Source organism: Trichoplax adhaerens, genomic scaffold (assembly GCF_000150275.1).
Source record: "Trichoplax adhaerens TRIADscaffold_2 genomic scaffold, whole genome shotgun sequence".
Taxonomy (NCBI): domain Eukaryota; kingdom Metazoa; phylum Placozoa; class Uniplacotomia; order Trichoplacea; family Trichoplacidae; genus Trichoplax; species Trichoplax adhaerens.
Genome location: NW_002060944.1, coordinates 2,983,116 through 3,001,962, shown reverse-complemented (window position 1 = coordinate 3,001,962; position 18,847 = coordinate 2,983,116). Strand labels below are relative to the sequence as shown.

Here is an 18,847-nt window from a genome sequence, read left to right as displayed (position 1 = left end):
TTCTATAGCATTTAGTAAATAAAATATATCAATACCGTACTATTGGTCGCTTCTTGTTGACTCAATAGCAATGTAACTAAATTGATCAAATTTTGCTAAATAACAGGATGTAAAAAACCAACACCCTGCAGACTTTACATATGTTACAATTCGATGAACAAATTAAGCGGTATTAATTTATTTATATGTTATACACAATCCTGAGGAATTTCCGGTCCTCCTCCATATCTACCGTAAAGATAAAGCCATGCTTCTTTAGAAACATAACCGTAATCAGCACCTTGAAGTAAAATAACAGTTAGATGATATTCTAGTGAGAGTAAAAGAACAGCCTAAAATAATTAAAATATGTTTATACCAGTACGCAATTGTATCTTGCCATCACTCGTTAAAGTGACTATAGTTTCGTTGGATATAGGACCTGGAGGCTCTGTGAAAAACATTAGGAATTTCCATATAAATAAAACGTACATTTTAAAGTGCAGCTACAACGTTCATTCTATTTGTTAATCTTTCAATACGGTAGACGTTTAGTAATTACCTAAAGTTTCACATCTGACAAACCCTTGCCATTTACGGAACCACTGATAACTAATGCAATATGAAACTTCCCTAGCAGTATCCCTTTCACTTGCAGCCTTTAACTAAACATCATTAACAAGGTTATCAAACAGTAGATAAAGTATCATTTAAACTAATTCATACTTTCATAAAGTATTCATTTTCTTTTTTTCGTTTTTCTTCTCTTGTTTGATATATTTCCTACATAATTTAAAATAAGAAGCGATATATAACTATCACAACACCAAATGCTGTACAGGGTATCAATATTAAGTGTGCACTATATCCTTATTGCGAATTTTTCATTTACAATTCGTTATTTAGCAATAGTGATAATCCTAACCTGACACTTTTGACAAGTTTCAACCATCGACGCTTGTATCTTAGGACCACCCCCATATCTAACAATAATTGTAATTTATACACTTTATAAGTTTGCAGATTTCTTATTTATTCAATCGAGCTTTTAAGTAGAGCAAAATGCTTAGAAATCAATGCATTAGATGCAATTGTAAAGTTAATGCAGTTAATTTTATGCTTCATACTTATTACGGAGTTCATTCCAAACCAGCAAGGGCACCTTTACCGCAAAATCGTTGACATCAAATTTAGGGTTCGCACAATAAGCAGCTATCAAGAAGTAAAAAAAGTAAATTTTAACACTGCATGAAATAAAACTAATAACGAAATTTTCAATAAAAATTCGTACTTACCTCCATGCGGACACAGTAAATCTGTATTCGTAATAGGACCTAAGTATTTCAAGTATTAAAAAAATCATTAATGCATGATGGGCTTGCGGTAACAAATTGTATACAATTATTCGTCAAACTAACCTGGCTCTGAACAAGATAAAAACACCTGATACCATTGCTTCGAGATGTATACGAAATCGGTGCTCGACTAATTTAACATTAAAGCGTATGTATTACAGATAATTATAAGTAAATACTATCACATTGATCTGGATTGTAGAAATACCTCTTGCAAACGATTACGTGCAGCAATCTTAGATCTATCTTTCTGGAGCATTGGTGTCGACGATTTACTTTCGTGATAGCAAAGAATGAAACAAAAAATGTTGATATACCGTAATTCTTAAAGGAATTATCATAGCTGAGCGGTTAAGCAATTAAATTAATATATTTACCGATAGAATAGAACATACGCTTCCACACTTAAGACAAATTCATCGGCAACTATTAAAGAAAAGTAGGAAATTTAAATTCAAGACCTATCATCGAATATAATTGGATACTCGAACTAAAACATAAAATATCGGAAAAGTCTTACCTTCAGTAACATTTATATCGTCATATTCATACCACCGATGGTTAATACAATTTAAAGCATAGCAAACGTAATGCCCTCCTGTAACATAATGCTATATTAATATCTCAGCGCAGCAAAATCTATATAATAACTATGATTCTCGTCGTTAATTATCTACAGTGTTATCAAAAAATAAATGCACATTACATACCTCCGGCCGCTCCATGATGAGAGATTATGGCAACTAAATCGTAAGTGGTTGACTGAATTTTATGGCCTACAAACAAAATGATTTTATTAAAACTAATGAGACTTAAAGTTGAAATATTTATTAATTTTGAAAAATTTAATAAAGTTATCGTAATACCAGTATTTAAAAAGGATTTCATTTCCAATCCAGTTAATGGAAAGTTTACAGAACAATTTATTTTAGACGTAGAATAAGAATCATGCTTAAATCTTTTTAGATGTAAGCATAATATTTCTGGCAGGTGGGTGATCTTCGAATATTTAATGCCGTTTCGTAATCTATATTTTGAATATATGGGTACAGTTAATACGCTTAAATAGAAACCAACGAAAATCTACAACAGTGCATCTTCACGCACGATTTATTTTAGTAACCAAGTGTTGTACTACGGCGATAGTAGCAACAAAAATGGCAAGAAAAATATGAATCGAGACAATAATACTTACTTCTTACATTTTTCGCAATTGTACATATTATCACCTACAAATACATCAATAATATAAGTTAAAATTATTCCGAAAATGACTTCACCGTAATATCAAGCTATTAATTTTATCGGATTCACTGTTAACCTTTTAATTCATCTTCTTCAAAAAAAGTCGATAAACAATCTTCCAAAGGTACCGATCCCCAAATCCAGCTAGTGTTTGATTATGATACATTTAAACAGGCGAAACATAATACGAGAATAAAATTAACAAAAAAATTACCCTTTAAACCAATCCCATATGGCTTCCACCATCCCTCTTCTTTCTTCTTCTCCTGCAGTAATTGCTAACGCAGCACAAGGATTATAAGATTGATTACCAATCACCGTACTCAATTCACGTTTTCCTACACAAAAAAGTCATTGATTAGCTTGGTAGTACGAATAACAATATGCTACATACTTCGGAAAATGTGTAAAAATGAACCAGGGATATTTACTAATAATTGGCAAAGAAAGATCTTGGAAACTTTCTATCCTGGATGATACCTAGAAATAAGCAATTTCGTGTAAAACTTCATCTTGATGTAAGAGATCTAACGCATTGTTTAATATTTAAAAATCGAATTCTCCATAGAATAATCTCTAATAATTAACTTGACTTACCGTATCACATGAAAGACATCTAACTGAACTTATGATTCTTCCATCGAAAGTATCCGTAATAATACTATGATACTTGATTTGAGCTTCTAGTTTATTAAAGAGAAGATTTGCTTAAAATTTATATTATTATTATACAAACGATTAAGGGCGGTCTTGTATAATATCACTATTCGGAATAATAAGATAACAATATGCACATTTTATAAATACCGGGAGTTGGACGAGGAAGATCTGAAGGCACGGTGACTTTAGTGACTTTCTTTGTCTTTTCTTTTTCTGTATTTGTAAGTTTATTTATTTCTTCCATATTAAGTTCATCCTGAGGATCTTTCGCTACAGTATTGAAATATTTTTAATTACGGTAAGTAAACAATTCTACTTATGCAAGCAAATAATTATAAATAAGTGCCAGTAAGTGCTGAGGCTATAAATTTACAGAGCAGTACCGTATATTAATCAGTATTATGAACAAAAACTAATTATGAATATGTTAAATATAATATGTACAGATCGCTGAATCTTGCTTACCATTCTCCTTTTTAGCCTCGTCTTGTAAGAATTTTTCTCCAGTGGATGCAGAGCTTTCACTTTCAATCTCCGAAAGCACCACTTCAACGTAATCTTCTTCAATAAGATCCTTACACTTTTGAACCACATTTGTATCATTCGACTTATTGGAATTAGTATCGTCTTTACACGTCTTGTTAATAGCGATTACTAAGCGGTTGTCTGGATTAGGTAATTTATCAGTTTCCGTAGCGGTTCGCTTTACACTTATACCACGATTCGTATCAATACTTGATTTTCCATCATCTAGGCTAAAACCGCTTATTAGCAGTTTAGTTTCTTCGTGTAGAAGATTTAGTATACAACGTAAAAACTCATGCGCGTCCTAGAAAGTAAGAAAAGCTTTATTACGCTGATGAATTAACATCTATTCTATAACTTTAAATAACAAGGCAGATGCATTTCTTAAAAGCGGAATGTTTATAAGAAATTATATAACAGAAAAGCTATAAAATAAGCAATATTTTACCTGTTGTGAAGAACCTCTAAAAAGTGGGTTGGCTTTTTTAACAGATTGGACAAATTCAGTTGGTGTAACATAATCGTTTCTAATAACAATAAATCCATTAAATCAAGTTTGTATCATAAATAAATATTTACAAGCCCTAATGAATAATGAGCTAAACATAAGACAAGATCACTTCATATGGCGATAGTATTGCAAATTAGCGTTTATTAAAAGTACACCGTACATTTAAATATACGTGTGCATACCTTTTCTTGCTCCACATATCTTGAATAAGCTTACAATAGCGTTTAGCAATTGAGTCAACTGGAATTCTGGCAATATATTTTTCGCATTCTAAGCAGTACTGCGTCAAAGGTACGCTGTATTTGAATTAGAAACATTTTAATAATTAACAATTTACACAAATAAGTATGGATAGAAAATAAAGATATTGTTTGTACCAATTTGACATTGCCTGTAATGCTGCACTTATGTAGCATGTATTGCCAAGATTAGATAGCCCACATAAGCCTTGAATTTGACACAAATATTGTATAAATAGAGTTGATTATTTAAGCAGCAAATCATTACATTATAGACACAAGGTAGACTGTAGGATGACTATAGAAACAACTGATTCTACATTTAAATTACCTCTTGGCTTTAGTTGGCCGATATCATCAAGACTTTCTGATGACTTTGAACTCTGAGATATATTATCTAAAGTCTGTAAAAAATAAGCAAAAAAGTCAGTAATTCAGTTGATATGTAAGAAGTGAATAGTTATTATTATGACCTATGCATTCCTTTATAGATACGCGGTAATACTGGTTAACTGTAGCTACAGTAGTACACTACATTAATAATCTTAAAGATAATATACTGGTGTTCTACCTTGTCTTCAACGATTAAAGGCGGTTGCTTGGGTCTATGCGAATAGTTAACCGGAGGGTCATAATCCATTGAATCGTCATCAATATCGTTATCATCATAGCTGACATCACTATCGCCTTCTTCATCTGCATCCATTTCTTCTTGTTCAAAAATGGAAGTGACTTCACAGTGGCAATGGAAACACCATGACCTCTTAGTTGGTAGATGGAGAAATATAGCATGCCCTACTTCCTAAAGTAATTAACCAATGAGTAGATCAATTTTAACTTTTGTCTTCTATTGTAATAACAATCAAGTCTTAATTGCTTTTATAAACTATCCCCTAGTATGAGTTAAGACAAATATGTTGTAACAATCAAACAGTACAACAAAGAAATGATAGGGTCTATATAATTACCAAAGTAACACGGATGATATGAACGATCGATAGTTAAGTAAAGAATAGTTAATCTTGAATTGATATGATAGACCGTTAGATAGTGGCTTACCTCAGCATGTCGTTGACAATGTTTAGCACTGTTGATATCGCAACCAACGTAACCGCATCCAACCTACAGTCGCATTTTCAAGATAAGAGCCGATTATAGCGTAAGATATCGTTCTATTCGTATGCATAAGTTTAGGGACCAACAACAGTTTGGTTTCCTTACGAGATACGATGTAGTAGAAATTCTGTACTGCTAGAAAATACGGTGTATTGCACTAACATGATCAATTCTTGGAGTAAGGCCACATTAAAGCTACACTAATGTAGTGTCGCGCCGGGATAAGCCCAGTTTACAGTACTAGCTATAATTAAAATGTGCCGTATCTGTCAAGCATGCAGTTACACCATTAGAATTGAAACTAGTGAATAATAGACATTTGTTTGTAAGATCTACATGCGAACTATAACTACAATACATTACAGGTTAATTCGAATGAGTAATCTTATTAAAGTACAAGATACTGTAATTGTTGTCAGAATACATATAGTATCTCAATTACTGTATGATGACATATATATATATGTTATATATTGACCCTTGGAAAGGGATAGATAAAGACATCCTTCAATATCGAATAGGTGTATTATGCTAATTTACTTGCCTTTGCGCATAATAGCAGTTTACATTCCTTTTCTTGACAGAATGAACAACTTAGCGATTCCTATAAGGAGAAAAATTGTACTTGAATATACTGTGAATCTATTTTTTTCCTATTTTTCAAAAGAGTCTATTCAGTGTACTATGTAAAGATTGAGATCCAGTTATGATAACTTCATTGTAAGAGTGATAGTAAGAGAAACCTTGGTAAGCAAATACTAGTAACGAGTGAATGATGCTAGCATAACAACCTTTCTGAAACGTCATATACCTACTACATACATAGACTACTAAACACTTTTTGCTATAACAATGCAATCGAGTTCGAAAAAGAAATCGATAATGCCTTTTATAACTAAAGATTTGAATAAAAAGAACTTGTCAATAGGTTAACAGTATCATGGTAAGATATGTTTGGAAGTTTAATTTTCAATTTGGCCAGATTTTGTGCGCTATACAACGATGAGTACTGTGCATTTTATCCGATGCTGTTTACATAGCAATTTGCAAATTGAAGATTATCTATGCATATGTTGCTTTCAAATAGTAATCTCAACTACTCAAGATGTATATATATATATATATATTGTATCTACAGATGTAGGAGATGAATTTATTATAGCTACAGTGAAAATTTTGATAATATACTATGAAGTCTGTATTGATCTGCTATCGATCGCACTGGAGAAAGTCCTTGATGAAGTCGACTGCAAAGGAAACAAGGTAAGGCAGGATTGACTTTAACGTAAGTCGCCTACGATAATTCACTAGCGAAAAGACGTTTTATCACTGGCACATCAAATCTAAAATCAACAATAATGACTTCAATCTTCAGCATAGAAGCTATCGCATTCTCCTACATGTCACTGTTATCGTTCTATCGAAGTTAAAGACAGTCAATGGAAAAGAAAGAGTTGATCGACTACGATACAATCCTGTCTACCATCATTTTATTCTCTTCAAAATGAGCTGTTGGTCCAACTGACTCCGACGGTCAGTGATACCTTGGTAGAAACAATACGCTACAGTATAGCACTTTAGTGATGTACAGTATATAGCATAAGATTGTACAGGGATAGCATAACCCAATGCAAAAATTGGAAACGACTACCAAAGAATCCATGGTCATGCTTTGAAAGCAATTTAAAGTTATAAGACGGTATCGATTAGCTAGAATACAGATTACATGATTGAATAGCACCCTCCTCCTATTTGCGCGTGAAATAGCAGCAGTGGCATGAGTGCAACTTTGACCTATGATTCCAAATTACCATGCAAATCTTGCCAAGGATACTCACCGTAGGCAATCGATCAACATAATTGATAATATCTCTATCGATATAGAGCGAATGAGGGCAGGAATTACTCGGCATTTGGGTATAAAATTGAAATCAACAGTTCCGATTTAATCAACTTGACTCTCTGTCATCCTTTGTGGATTAGGTGGACTAGAAATCGGCGCGCTGAACCATTTTCTTTTAATGGGGGACACCAATCGGCCAAGATGCGATATACAACACTTCTTCAGTAGAGATGAGTAATCTGCGCCTGTGCTGTTTACAGACTACACTGTGGCGTGAGTCGATGCAGACCGAAGCTCTTGAATCACAATGTCTTGTACTGTACACTGTACTGTACAGTACAAGATGAACGGTGGCCGAACACAACTGATCTGACTACTGTACAGTACTGTACAGTACGAGACTACAGTACTGCCACTCTTCTCCGTAGTCCCGACAACCTGCAGTAGAGTACAGTACATTGAGTATCGCTGGTGATACTCTATGTGCCTGTACTTTTATTTTTACCTTCTATAATATAATTAATGAATTCCCTCATTCCGTAAAAGCATTTTTTTTTCATATAGCGGTTGAAATGGTGAAATATCCGCTCTTACGACATGTCGCAATCCACCAGTTTATTCAATGTTGTTTATCTCACGGACCGTTTGCATTTTTTAAACGTACCTGTACTGTACTGTACTGTACGTCTGTCTGTACTGTACTGTACAGTGCATGTCCACTCTTACAGCACTGCAGTACTGTACGTACAGTACAAGTACATACTGTACTGTACTGTACAGTGTACCTAAATGAGTTACTGAGTATACAGTACTACTGTATATACTACAACTGCACTACTATACAGTACAGTACTGTACAACAAGCACGGAGATACAGTATGTTGGAGACCTTATTTTGTTCCATGTACTGTACAGTACAGTACTGTAGACTGACGTCAGTACAGTACAGTATGTACTGTACAGTACTGTATGCGCGAGCATTTTTGAAACGTACTGTACTCTACTGTCCTCTATTCGTGGTAGTAGAAGCAGCGACTTGCCACTACTTCTCTCACAAGTCCATGGTAGTCCTCTACTCGTCCATACTGTCCATTTTCCTTGATTGGAAGTGGGATTGCAGCAGCTTCCAAATCAGTCAATAATTCATTCACGTGGCAGCACCTCAAATGGTCCATTCAACACCTGCCGCTGTGCCATCGCTACCAGCATCTTGTTTATCAGTGGATTGTAACCATTTTTGCTAAGGATATTGGAAACGATACAGTATTACGGTAAGTGGATTAGGATCGACCATAAACATATTAGCCCTGCTTGGGTTTGTCATAAAAGTCCTCGCCAGGATGAGCTGATGTTTTCGGTCGTATATATTCTACTGATATAACTTGCACGCGCATACAGTAATCATGCAATGATCATGATCACTTAGACTCTACGGATGCCAACAAAAAATAAAAGAATTTCGCCCCCAAGCAAAGGAAAAGGGGTGAAAAATAACAACGCCAAAAAAGATGTGTTAAACAGTGAATCAAAACCAACGGGTACACCGCCAATAACATCCAACCCGCATGGCCAACACGATGACTCCAATTTAACTACGACAGTAAATCCACCAGAAAACGAGAATAACGCTATGGAAGAAAACGAGAATAACGCTATGGAAGAAAACGAGAATAACGCTATGGAAGGAAACAAGAATAACGCTATGGAAGAAAACGAGAATAACGCTATGGAAGGAAACGAGAATAACGCTATAGGAAATCAGACAAGAAATAGGGTTAGGAATATATAGTGTAAATATTAATATTATACCAGCCAGTTTGTGTTGTCAAAGTGATTGTACAGTGCAGTATGATGAAGCAAGCAAGGACATATCTCCTGATCGAGTCTGATTGACCTAGTACACTATTTGATTCGGTATTGAAGGCAATCTTCACCTGATGTTGTTATATTGGTAATTACTTCACTATTCAAGTACAATTAGAAAGCAGCAGCAAAAAGTGAATGCCAAAATGTTCTTTCTATCCGCTTGATCAATGAATGATACTACAGTAAGCACAGCAATGCGATGATACCAAAGGAAGAAATTCCTGCGAACAGTGTTATTGTGCAATTGACTATGACGATAGTACCGTAAAAGCTCCACGCTAAACAGTTGTAATAATACACTACAATAACACTCGAGAGACTTTATCCAAATCTTGCATAGTACTGCACGGACATCGACTGGAACACCGACCCTAATTCATAGCAGTACTACTGACAGTAGTCTACTGTACATCTACTGAATAATGAATTGACTACAATAAAAGTTTTCTTATTTTACTTCACCAATGAGTAACAATTATTACATACATCTAAAATGTCAATGTTTTAATTGTACTTTAATATACGCATATGCTTACTCCACCAAATGTACATCAATCCGATCAGAAGCCTAAACAAACTCCACCTTCACCAGACAGTAATCCAAGGAAAGATACACCTTCCAACAGAATTACCAACCGTAGCGTGCCGATCATACTCGTATGCTTCTGTATACTTGCTCTAATTTTTCTACACTGCATCAGATCTAATGTCGATCGGAAAGCATCTACCTTAAATGAGATGGAAGCCATTAGCCAATCTCGCAAACTAATACAAGATTTAAAAAATCATTTTTCATCCCAAACTGAAAATACTTGGAAAAAACTAGCTTTTCTAGCATTCGGGATATATAATACTGGGCTGCAACGGGAAAAGCCGTTAGTTTTCACTTTAGCTCATCGATCAAACGCATTCAAATCTAGTCGTTGTTTAATTATGAAGCTTTTAGATGCTATACCAAAACCGTTCATGGAACTTAATGTCCATGGCGAATATAGTCGTAACCATGCTTTGGATGAAAACTTGGAACATTCCTTCTTGAAGCAATTAAACAAAGCCTTAACGACCAACACCATTCCTATTACTAACAAATTACATGCGTTAAATCCTAAATTAGCCCGTCAATTTCAAAGTTACTGTGACAATGACGATGCACCTTTTAAGCAAGCAGTTATCTTGTTTCATGTAGCTCTTAATGGCACTTATGACGACAACCTATTATCGAGCAATGAGATTTATGTAGAGAAAGAAGTTACTAAGGTATTAAAAAACTCGTGGAGTCCAATGGAAGAATTTATATTTGATCCACTTTCTGCCAGAATTCTTCAAAATATCGTTGTTATCAATTCAGAAGAAGACTTCCAAGGATGCTGAATCGTTGACAGCATTTGCTAATCCAATTTCGAATGTATTCTAAATAAAAATGAATTGCCGTCGAATCGATGATAACTTTTTTTGAATTGCATGACTATAAACAATTCTATGGAGAACGATTATACCTAAATAGAATATCGAATCTTCATGAAAAAATAAGAAAAATATCTGGTATCTACGGCTAAGTATGACAAATGGAACTCAAAAAAAGATTAAAGAAACACAATTCACATCCGGTATGGGTATTCGTATACTGTAGTAGCATATTATACTATTTTTTCAGACTTTATTAGACTACGTAATAATGTACGCATGATGGCAAGGCTTGTAAATGTAAGAAATCATATTTTTTATTCATTGTTATGGAACCTAAAGAAGCTTTACTAGTTACAAATAAGGTAGGAAGAGTAAATATTTTATCTCGTGCCGAATACTGTATCTGAACGTGTATTGCTGTAATCTTTGTCTCGGTATACGTTTATAGTTTATGCCCAGCACCTTGTCATGGCTACACACGCATGTTACGCTTATTACATTAAACTATCGTTCAATTAGACTTTATATCGATTAGATTAAATTAAACTGTCGTATTTGTGGACAGCGTATATATATAAGCATATTTATCTTTCTATTTGTACTATATCTAAGATAGTCTTGATTAATCTGTTACTGTTTTATTCACATAGCTTAAATATGCTTATTACCTGCAATGCAGTCTGCATTGTTCCATAGATATCATTGCCCATTTGATATGAAAATAAATATATTTTCGATGATTTTTCTGCATGCATCCATTGCGTTTTGTAACAATTCCATATGTATAATCTATCTAAAAGTTATGAGGTTGTTATTGACATTATTCTTTATCGGACGCTTTTTCCAACAAAGGTGTATTACACATTTAATCGCAACGTGTAATGGATGGGTAAATCAAACATAGTATACGACAGATCTGCGAATGTACAGTAGTACCTTGCACACGTTCAAAAGTAAGCAATGCTAATTATGATTACTATCGCATACAATTCGAATGGCTGGCGCTGAGGACCCTGGGTTAAGTCAGATTAGTATGCTCCTATCCGGAGATGTAGCTTGCTGAAAAGTAATATGCTGTAGTTTGAAATATTGATATTAGAGCTAGTAACGTTCAAATCTACATTTGCCTAAAGTTATTGGAAAGATAATTCAATTTACAGTAAGCAAAGTAGTGAACTACATACTGTAGAAAGAAGGTGGCCTTAACCAACGAAAGCTATACAACTTGATTAGTGTACGCATACGATATTTACCGTACAGAATAAAGATTTTACAAGCAATGCATACTACAAGCATCACAATCATAACGATGAATCATAACGTATGTCATTTATCAGATCTACCGTAATTATTGACCTTTTGCTCAGTGATTACTACTACGTAGCTTACTATATGCCAATGTACAGGTAACACTGGTATCCTAGTTGCCTCATTTTAATACCTGTATACTTTACCTACAACTCACATGATACGTATTTACACGGTGTCATTAGTGATCAGATTGACGCTTTCCGATTAATTCCACAAGCGTAAAGTGTACGCGTACAACGATATTTTAATACTGTAGTTAAAATTCTTCATTATGTAAATATCCTCATCTGTTTTTAAGCAACATAAAATACATACTACTAAGCTTGCCTATCAGAATCATAAAGTCATTCACTTTATTGACCAATACAACATGCGCGTACATCCTAAACCTCTCTTAAAATATTCGTATCTAGACTTCAACTACATGCGTCGATAACTAAATGCTTAACATGACGATATAACTTTATTCGTGAAGGCTTAGGATATGGTAGCTACCACTTGAAGTAGCGCAATATTCAAGCAGTTCTTTCATCATGATGAGATCCTGAAGATGCAGTAACGCCCTTGATAAGATCCGCTGCCTTTTCACCAATCATTGCTATCGGTGCATAAGTATTGCAAGAAACCATTTCCGGAATAATACAAGCATCAACAACACGAATTCCTTGTAACCCTCGAATTCTAAGTACAAGATTTACAATTACAGCTACTGTACAGTACATCTATCCCATTCTTTTATCTTATTAACCAAAATATCAATTGCCAAAATTAATTCAGACCTTAACTGCGGATCTACTACAGCAGCATCATCATTCTTATCTCCCATCCTGCATGTTCCAATCTATAAATTATAAAATTATCTGTGTTAATAACCAACCCCTACTTACTTAGACTAGTAACAATTAATATCAAGGCTAGACTCACGTTATGATAACTGTCATAAGAAAAATAACTTAATACACTTTCCCAATATTCAATAGAATTGTATTCATAAGGACAATCAACATTATATCGATGAATTTCCTTGATGTATGGCTTCATATATTTACTACATAACAAATTATGGCTAAATTGCATTCCCTGAAAGATAATGACATTATAAATTAAAGAAAAAGTCCAACGCTGTGCTCGTAAAGCGTAACAATACTAAATAGTGTACACTACTTTTGCCATATCGCGCATATCATCCCTGTGCTGAAAATAATTGGGTTGTATCTCTGGTTGATCTTCTGGATTTGTTGTTTTAAGTTTAATCCACCCTCTACTTTTAGGATGTGATAGTATACAAATAAGGTTCAGCCCTACCAATAAGAATTAATGTAACGGCACGTTAATGAAAAAACAAGTTCGAAATTACCCCACCTCCTTTAAAAAATATATGAAATACCAGCAGTTGATGGATCATGAGGGCCTCCAACGTACATAGCAGGAAATCTATAGATCAATTTCAGTCGCACAATATAAGAACACATCGCTAGTACATAACATTACGCTAATGTCGATATTATTCCATTGCATAACATTCACTCTTTTCAAGTACAAATACACACGGTAATTTATTACTTGTTGAGACTGTTACTACTTTCTAAGTCTGTAAGACAAGAAAATATTTCTTGTAAAAACGCGTAAGAACGTACTTTTTCTCATCATAACGAAAATTATTATAATAAACGGTTTGATCAGGTCCGATACACATGAGATGAATTAGCATTTCAGCCCATGGAACTTCTTCCTATATTAAAATGACAGTATTATATCAGAATCTTAAGTGTAGTCCTCTAGATAAGTTTTCCTGGTATTCAACTGAATTACATATGTGGAGCCCTATTTCCTCTGATTTTTGCCATCATATTAAATTATGCATCATCGAAAACTTACAGCGTTCTCACTGACATTAAACAGAGCGGAAGCTTGGTAACCAGCAGAAGTTAGAAACCCCTAAGTAACCCAATTATAATTAATTAATTCATAGCTAAAATATATTAATAAAGAAGTCTTAAGCTCAATTATTCACCTCTTTGAAAATCATATATTTCAGTAATGTCGAAAGGGATGAAGCACTTTCCTTAGTTAGACTATACTCCTTAATGCTATCCACCGTGGAAGCAGACAAGACCATGCAATGGTGGCTCTAAAGTGATACAGGTATAATATCCGGTATATTAACACCGCAAGTAAATGAGCCACTTCTACTTTACGGAACCATTCTCTACCTGTAAGTTAAGACCAACCGGTAGATTGGCAACAACGGGAATCTAAGGGAAAAAGTTCATTTAGTTAATAATTGATATAAAGTAATCATAATATTATTTCTCTGATTCAATATTGCAAAGTCATTTGCATTTAAGCTATTACACTGTCAAAATACAAACTATACATTATTAACATAAGGCTTTGATTTGTAATACAGACATTTAATTCCATTAGATCATTTTGTGGTCCCACACCAGACAGCAGTAAAAGTTGCGTTGTACCTACTATTCCAGCAGATAAAATAACCTCGCGATTGCAGTGAACAGTTTGTATTTTTTGTCTATAAAAGAAATTTACATTATACTCGTATACTGTAAGTCGGAACCGAACAGTAAAGGACATTTCTTATAAAACAATAAGAAAGTCGAAGTAAATAAATTCTTACTTTTGTGAAAATTCAACACCAACAGCTCTTTTACCACGAAAAATTACCTTAAATATCAAGCAGTGAATACTATTTAACCTTAAATTAAGATATTAAATCTGGATACTAGATTTAAGTTATATTCACTGCAAGGTTAAACATGACTTGATTTTATGCAGTAAGTAATGCATTATTACAATACCTTTCCGACATGAGAATGTATACCGATAAATAAATTTTTCCTTTCCAATACTTCCGCTGTAAGATAGCATTGTGCCGTACTTTGGCGTTTTCCGTTGCCAACAAAAACCTGTCCTCGATCAAACCCATTCTACGTGTGTTTAAGTTTTAATACAATAATAGTTATACTAAAAAGAATTGTAACATTATAAATACCAATAATTATGGCATCAAATATAGTAAACTAAAGATATATGTATACTAACTTTAATACCACCATTTAGATCACAAGTAGGATAACCCGCATCTTCGCCTAACATAATGATAAGATTATAAGCATAAACTAGCAGAAAATTATAATTACAGATCTAATGACTTTAAAGCAGTATCAATGAGATATAATCTTACTGATCTTGTGTTGTATACCTGCTTTAAGGAAAGCTTCAACGTACGGTGCTTCTACGAGTGAATCACTAATAGTAATCGGTCCTCCAACACCATGCTGCGGATCATTTCGAAATTCTGCCCTGGACATTGGACATGGTAAAAATTTTAAAACATTGACTTCTATTAATTGTCCATGTGCTATACATAGTACAGTGTATGTCATGATCGATAACTACGGACAGAGCAGTAACCAAGTGAGTAAATAGATGCAGGTAGTTTGAACCTGGTATTATTTTCGTATTTTTTAAAATAAGGTAAGACGTCGTTGTAACTCCATCCATCAGCACCTAGTATAACAATGCATTCATTGATACCGTATATGGTCAATCATAATCTTAGCAGTAAAAGCGTTTCTATAAATTTCTAGTATCTCTACCATTTCTCCATATTGCATACGTATGTATAAAGTAGTACTGTATAAGTTTAAATAGTGCCGATACAGTAATACTGTAGATAGCAATAAAAATAAAATAAAGCTAACTTATTCTTAAAAACTCTATTAATCTGAGTATTCTGCATCATGTCAACTACAAAATACCGTCGGTTTTCATTACCTAACTCTTGCCACGAATCAAAATCTCCCTTACAACCTCTCATATACACCATATAGTTAATTGCACTTGAACCTCCTAAAATCTGCATGTAATGAGCACGCCATAATTTATTAATAATAATATACTGAAGTTGTAATCATTTAATGAGTTACATGTATTTCTTAAATGTAGTGCAAATCACTTAACCTCAAAACATATAATCATCGTACAAATACTGTAGTAATGAAAGTAGCCGTCGATTTTAATCCAGTAAACACATTATACTAGTCCTTGTTTCACCAGAGACTACTCGATAATAATAATAAATCAAGAGAGAGAGAGATGGTTTTCACGTATGCGATAACTTTGATCTGTTATTCGTATCAATTGATTTAGAACTGCGTGCAGTAAATGCAAAGTATTATCAGTCAGCAAAAAATATGCTGCTACTTGTGTGTCAACGAATACATAGCTCACTATAGCACTAAGGGCAAAGAATGGAATGCCATACCTTTCCGCGCGGCCATAATGGGCAATTATCAATGAAGGCTTTGCATACATCTTTTTGCGGCAATCCCTAGGCAAAGATACAAGAATAATATGAGTACACTAACATTCCTTTGAATCGTTGTGCAAAGCTGTAATTTAGAGGTAATAAAGTCCAAATGTCAGCTAAAATCCAAGAAGCCGCCACGCCGCCATCCGCGTAAGAACGTACATTAGATAAGATGCCGCCATTACAAGTATACGAGTAATACTATACAGTACAGTACAGTATAAAATAGATTCAGTATTCTCAAACTCTTGCTATCTTCTATTTTTGACTTTGATCTTCCATCTCTATTTCCATTTATACCACTTTAGACAGTACCTCGACTGCTGCATACGGAGACTGTGGGGCATCAGTTGCACACAGTTTTAGCTTTCTATGTATACTCACAACTAACAACTGCAGTAGATCGATTTTAACAACCAAGGTGCGCTCCGACTCTGAGCTCTTCTTTGTTATAGCTTAATGTCATTCACGTTTTGGTTATGTTTAATTGATTATTATCATAATTTAATTAGCAGTATAGTAATGCTTCTTAGGCAAAATTGACATTTTCATTTACAACTCATCAATCCCAGGCTGTAGAGCTTTTACGATTGGAAAAAATGACTGGGCGGAAAAACATGGATCTCAAACAATAACAATATTATAGACACCATAATGTCAAAAGCGTAGGTTTACAACAATTCTGCTGAGCTCCATGTAACCAAAAAATCATTGATTCACAATTTACAATATTTGCAGCCTATAGACTACTCCTAAGTTTCGTGCAGTATATGAATCAGCAGTTAACAGTATCAGTAAATAAATCAAAAAATAAAATAATATTTTGAATGAAAATAAAAAATAAAAAAAATTAGCGGCGTCATTGTATTGTAGAGGACGTATGCATGTACAGTATGTAGATATAATTTGGCATTACATCGATAGCAGCTAGTAAAGTAGATCGGTACTGTATCGATGCCAGAATACTGCACAATGTACATTCACTGACATCGATCAAGCGATCTGCTAGTAGCGAATCCTGCATTTGCACTTGGATAAACTCTTTAATAATTGAAGCAGAGAATGGAATACTGTTTACACCCTTCCTACTCATCATCATTCTCATCTTTGCTTTCAATTCGTGTTTCGAATCGCCTCTTATTCGGTACAATTGATTTGGAGGGAACCAATACAGTAGTTCATGATACGTAATTATTGTTATTGTTTCAATCGCTGTACAGTTGGAATACCATCTGCAAGACTGCAACTTCACAAGCTCGTTGAAGGCAGATATGAAATAGAAGATACTGTGTTCTAATACTCCATAGTAGAGTAGAGTATACGAGTACGCGTACATTACTCGTAGTGAAACGAATTGCAGATTTTCGCTCAGCATTCCTTGAAACGCCATTCTTACAACAGATCCTCTATACACTTTAAACAACATTGATTTACCTTGTAACTCCAATCAATGCCAGAGTTCACTTGCAAAGTGCCTGTTGCAGCAGGCACTGGAACAACTGGATTATCAACATATTTTCCTCCAGCTTCTAAAAGCAAGACTGTTACATTAGGATCTTCGCTCAATCTATTGGCCAATATACAACCCGTTGTGCCACCGCCAACAATCACGTAATCATAGCTTGTTGCAAAGGTATCAATGTAGGGGTCATGAACTTGGCGATACATAAATTGATACGCCATATAAGATGCAAATAGACCACTACCGCATTTGAGAGCTAATTCTAATTTCGACGACGAAGACATGTCGATTTAACTCGAGCACCGTAGTACTTTGTGGATGATAATCAACCACTAGCAATTGTGATCACTCTCTTTCTTCCCTTGAACATACTATAACCCGCTCTAAATTAAGTGTATAGTAATCCCACCCACCCTCCCTTGAAACGAGCAGCGCGGGGGTATTTATACTACTATTAAATGACTCTGATTATGGGTTCATTTCAATAGGTCAGTATAAGATTCTTACAGTACTTTTAACCTAAAGATTTCTTCATGTAAAACGAATAGCTCTAAGGTAGTAATTTCTGCAGAGTACTGATTATTAAAATAGTATTCGTTATATCGCTAAGGGTGGCCACTGGGCCTTTAAATTTTGATTTCATGCAATATTCTGATGAAAATTGAATAAACATAGAATCTTTATAGAGTTTTCTATACAGCCATTTTGATTGTTACATTTTCTTATAACGGTTGTTATCGACAGAGCAAGCTTTGCTTGCATACGACAGCGATCCTTAGACACATTATAATGATTGGTATAGAATTGACCACAGTACGAAGGACATTCTACCGCACTGTAGATATCTTACAGTACCTGCTAATCTTAACTTGGTATGTCCATCACCGTACATTAGTTATCATAATGTGCTCTGGACCATTAACTAATCTTAATATAGCATAGTATATTACTGTTACTAGGATATATATAATATCGAATGATAATACTATCTGTAA

At 34.3% G+C, this 18,847-nt stretch overlaps 3 protein-coding genes across 3 annotated transcripts; 1 reads left to right on the top strand and 2 right to left on the bottom strand.

Annotated features, from left to right (window-relative positions):
- Positions 1-188: 188 nt before the first annotated feature.
- TRIADDRAFT_53214 (uncharacterized protein) lies at positions 189-7,543 on the bottom strand (the record flags this gene model as incomplete). The annotated part of the gene is made up of 25 exons (XM_002109279.1): positions 189-310; positions 359-430; positions 542-644; positions 706-762; positions 905-962; positions 1,107-1,191; positions 1,275-1,313; positions 1,398-1,464; positions 1,543-1,609; positions 1,712-1,760; positions 1,855-1,932; positions 2,045-2,110; positions 2,201-2,361; positions 2,530-2,563; positions 2,656-2,723; positions 2,794-2,917; positions 3,387-3,509; positions 3,705-4,068; positions 4,213-4,291; positions 4,458-4,571; positions 4,653-4,722; positions 4,846-4,918; positions 5,086-5,316; positions 5,574-5,636; positions 7,469-7,543. 25 exons carry the CDS (start codon positions 7,541-7,543, stop codon positions 189-191), a joined length of 2,442 nt encoding a protein of 813 aa, XP_002109315.1.
- A 1,365-nt stretch (positions 7,544-8,908) lies between these two features.
- On the top strand, positions 8,909-10,710 carry TRIADDRAFT_53213 (uncharacterized protein; the record flags this gene model as incomplete). Its single annotated transcript, XM_002109839.1, has 2 exons — positions 8,909-9,247; positions 9,904-10,710. 2 exons carry the CDS (start codon positions 8,909-8,911, stop codon positions 10,708-10,710), a joined length of 1,146 nt encoding a protein of 381 aa, XP_002109875.1.
- Positions 10,711-12,572: 1,862 nt separating this feature from the next.
- TRIADDRAFT_53212 (uncharacterized protein) lies at positions 12,573-18,136 on the bottom strand (the record flags this gene model as incomplete). Its single annotated transcript, XM_002109278.1, has 17 exons — positions 12,573-12,738; positions 12,837-12,898; positions 12,982-13,137; positions 13,222-13,358; positions 13,445-13,491; positions 13,695-13,789; positions 13,936-13,995; positions 14,271-14,312; positions 14,536-14,590; positions 14,696-14,742; positions 14,877-15,005; positions 15,121-15,167; positions 15,281-15,381; positions 15,525-15,588; positions 15,856-15,937; positions 16,346-16,411; positions 17,825-18,136. The coding sequence occupies 17 exons, from the start codon at positions 18,134-18,136 to the stop codon at positions 12,573-12,575; spliced, it is 1,668 nt and encodes a 555-aa protein (XP_002109314.1).
- Positions 18,137-18,847: the final 711 nt, after the last annotated feature.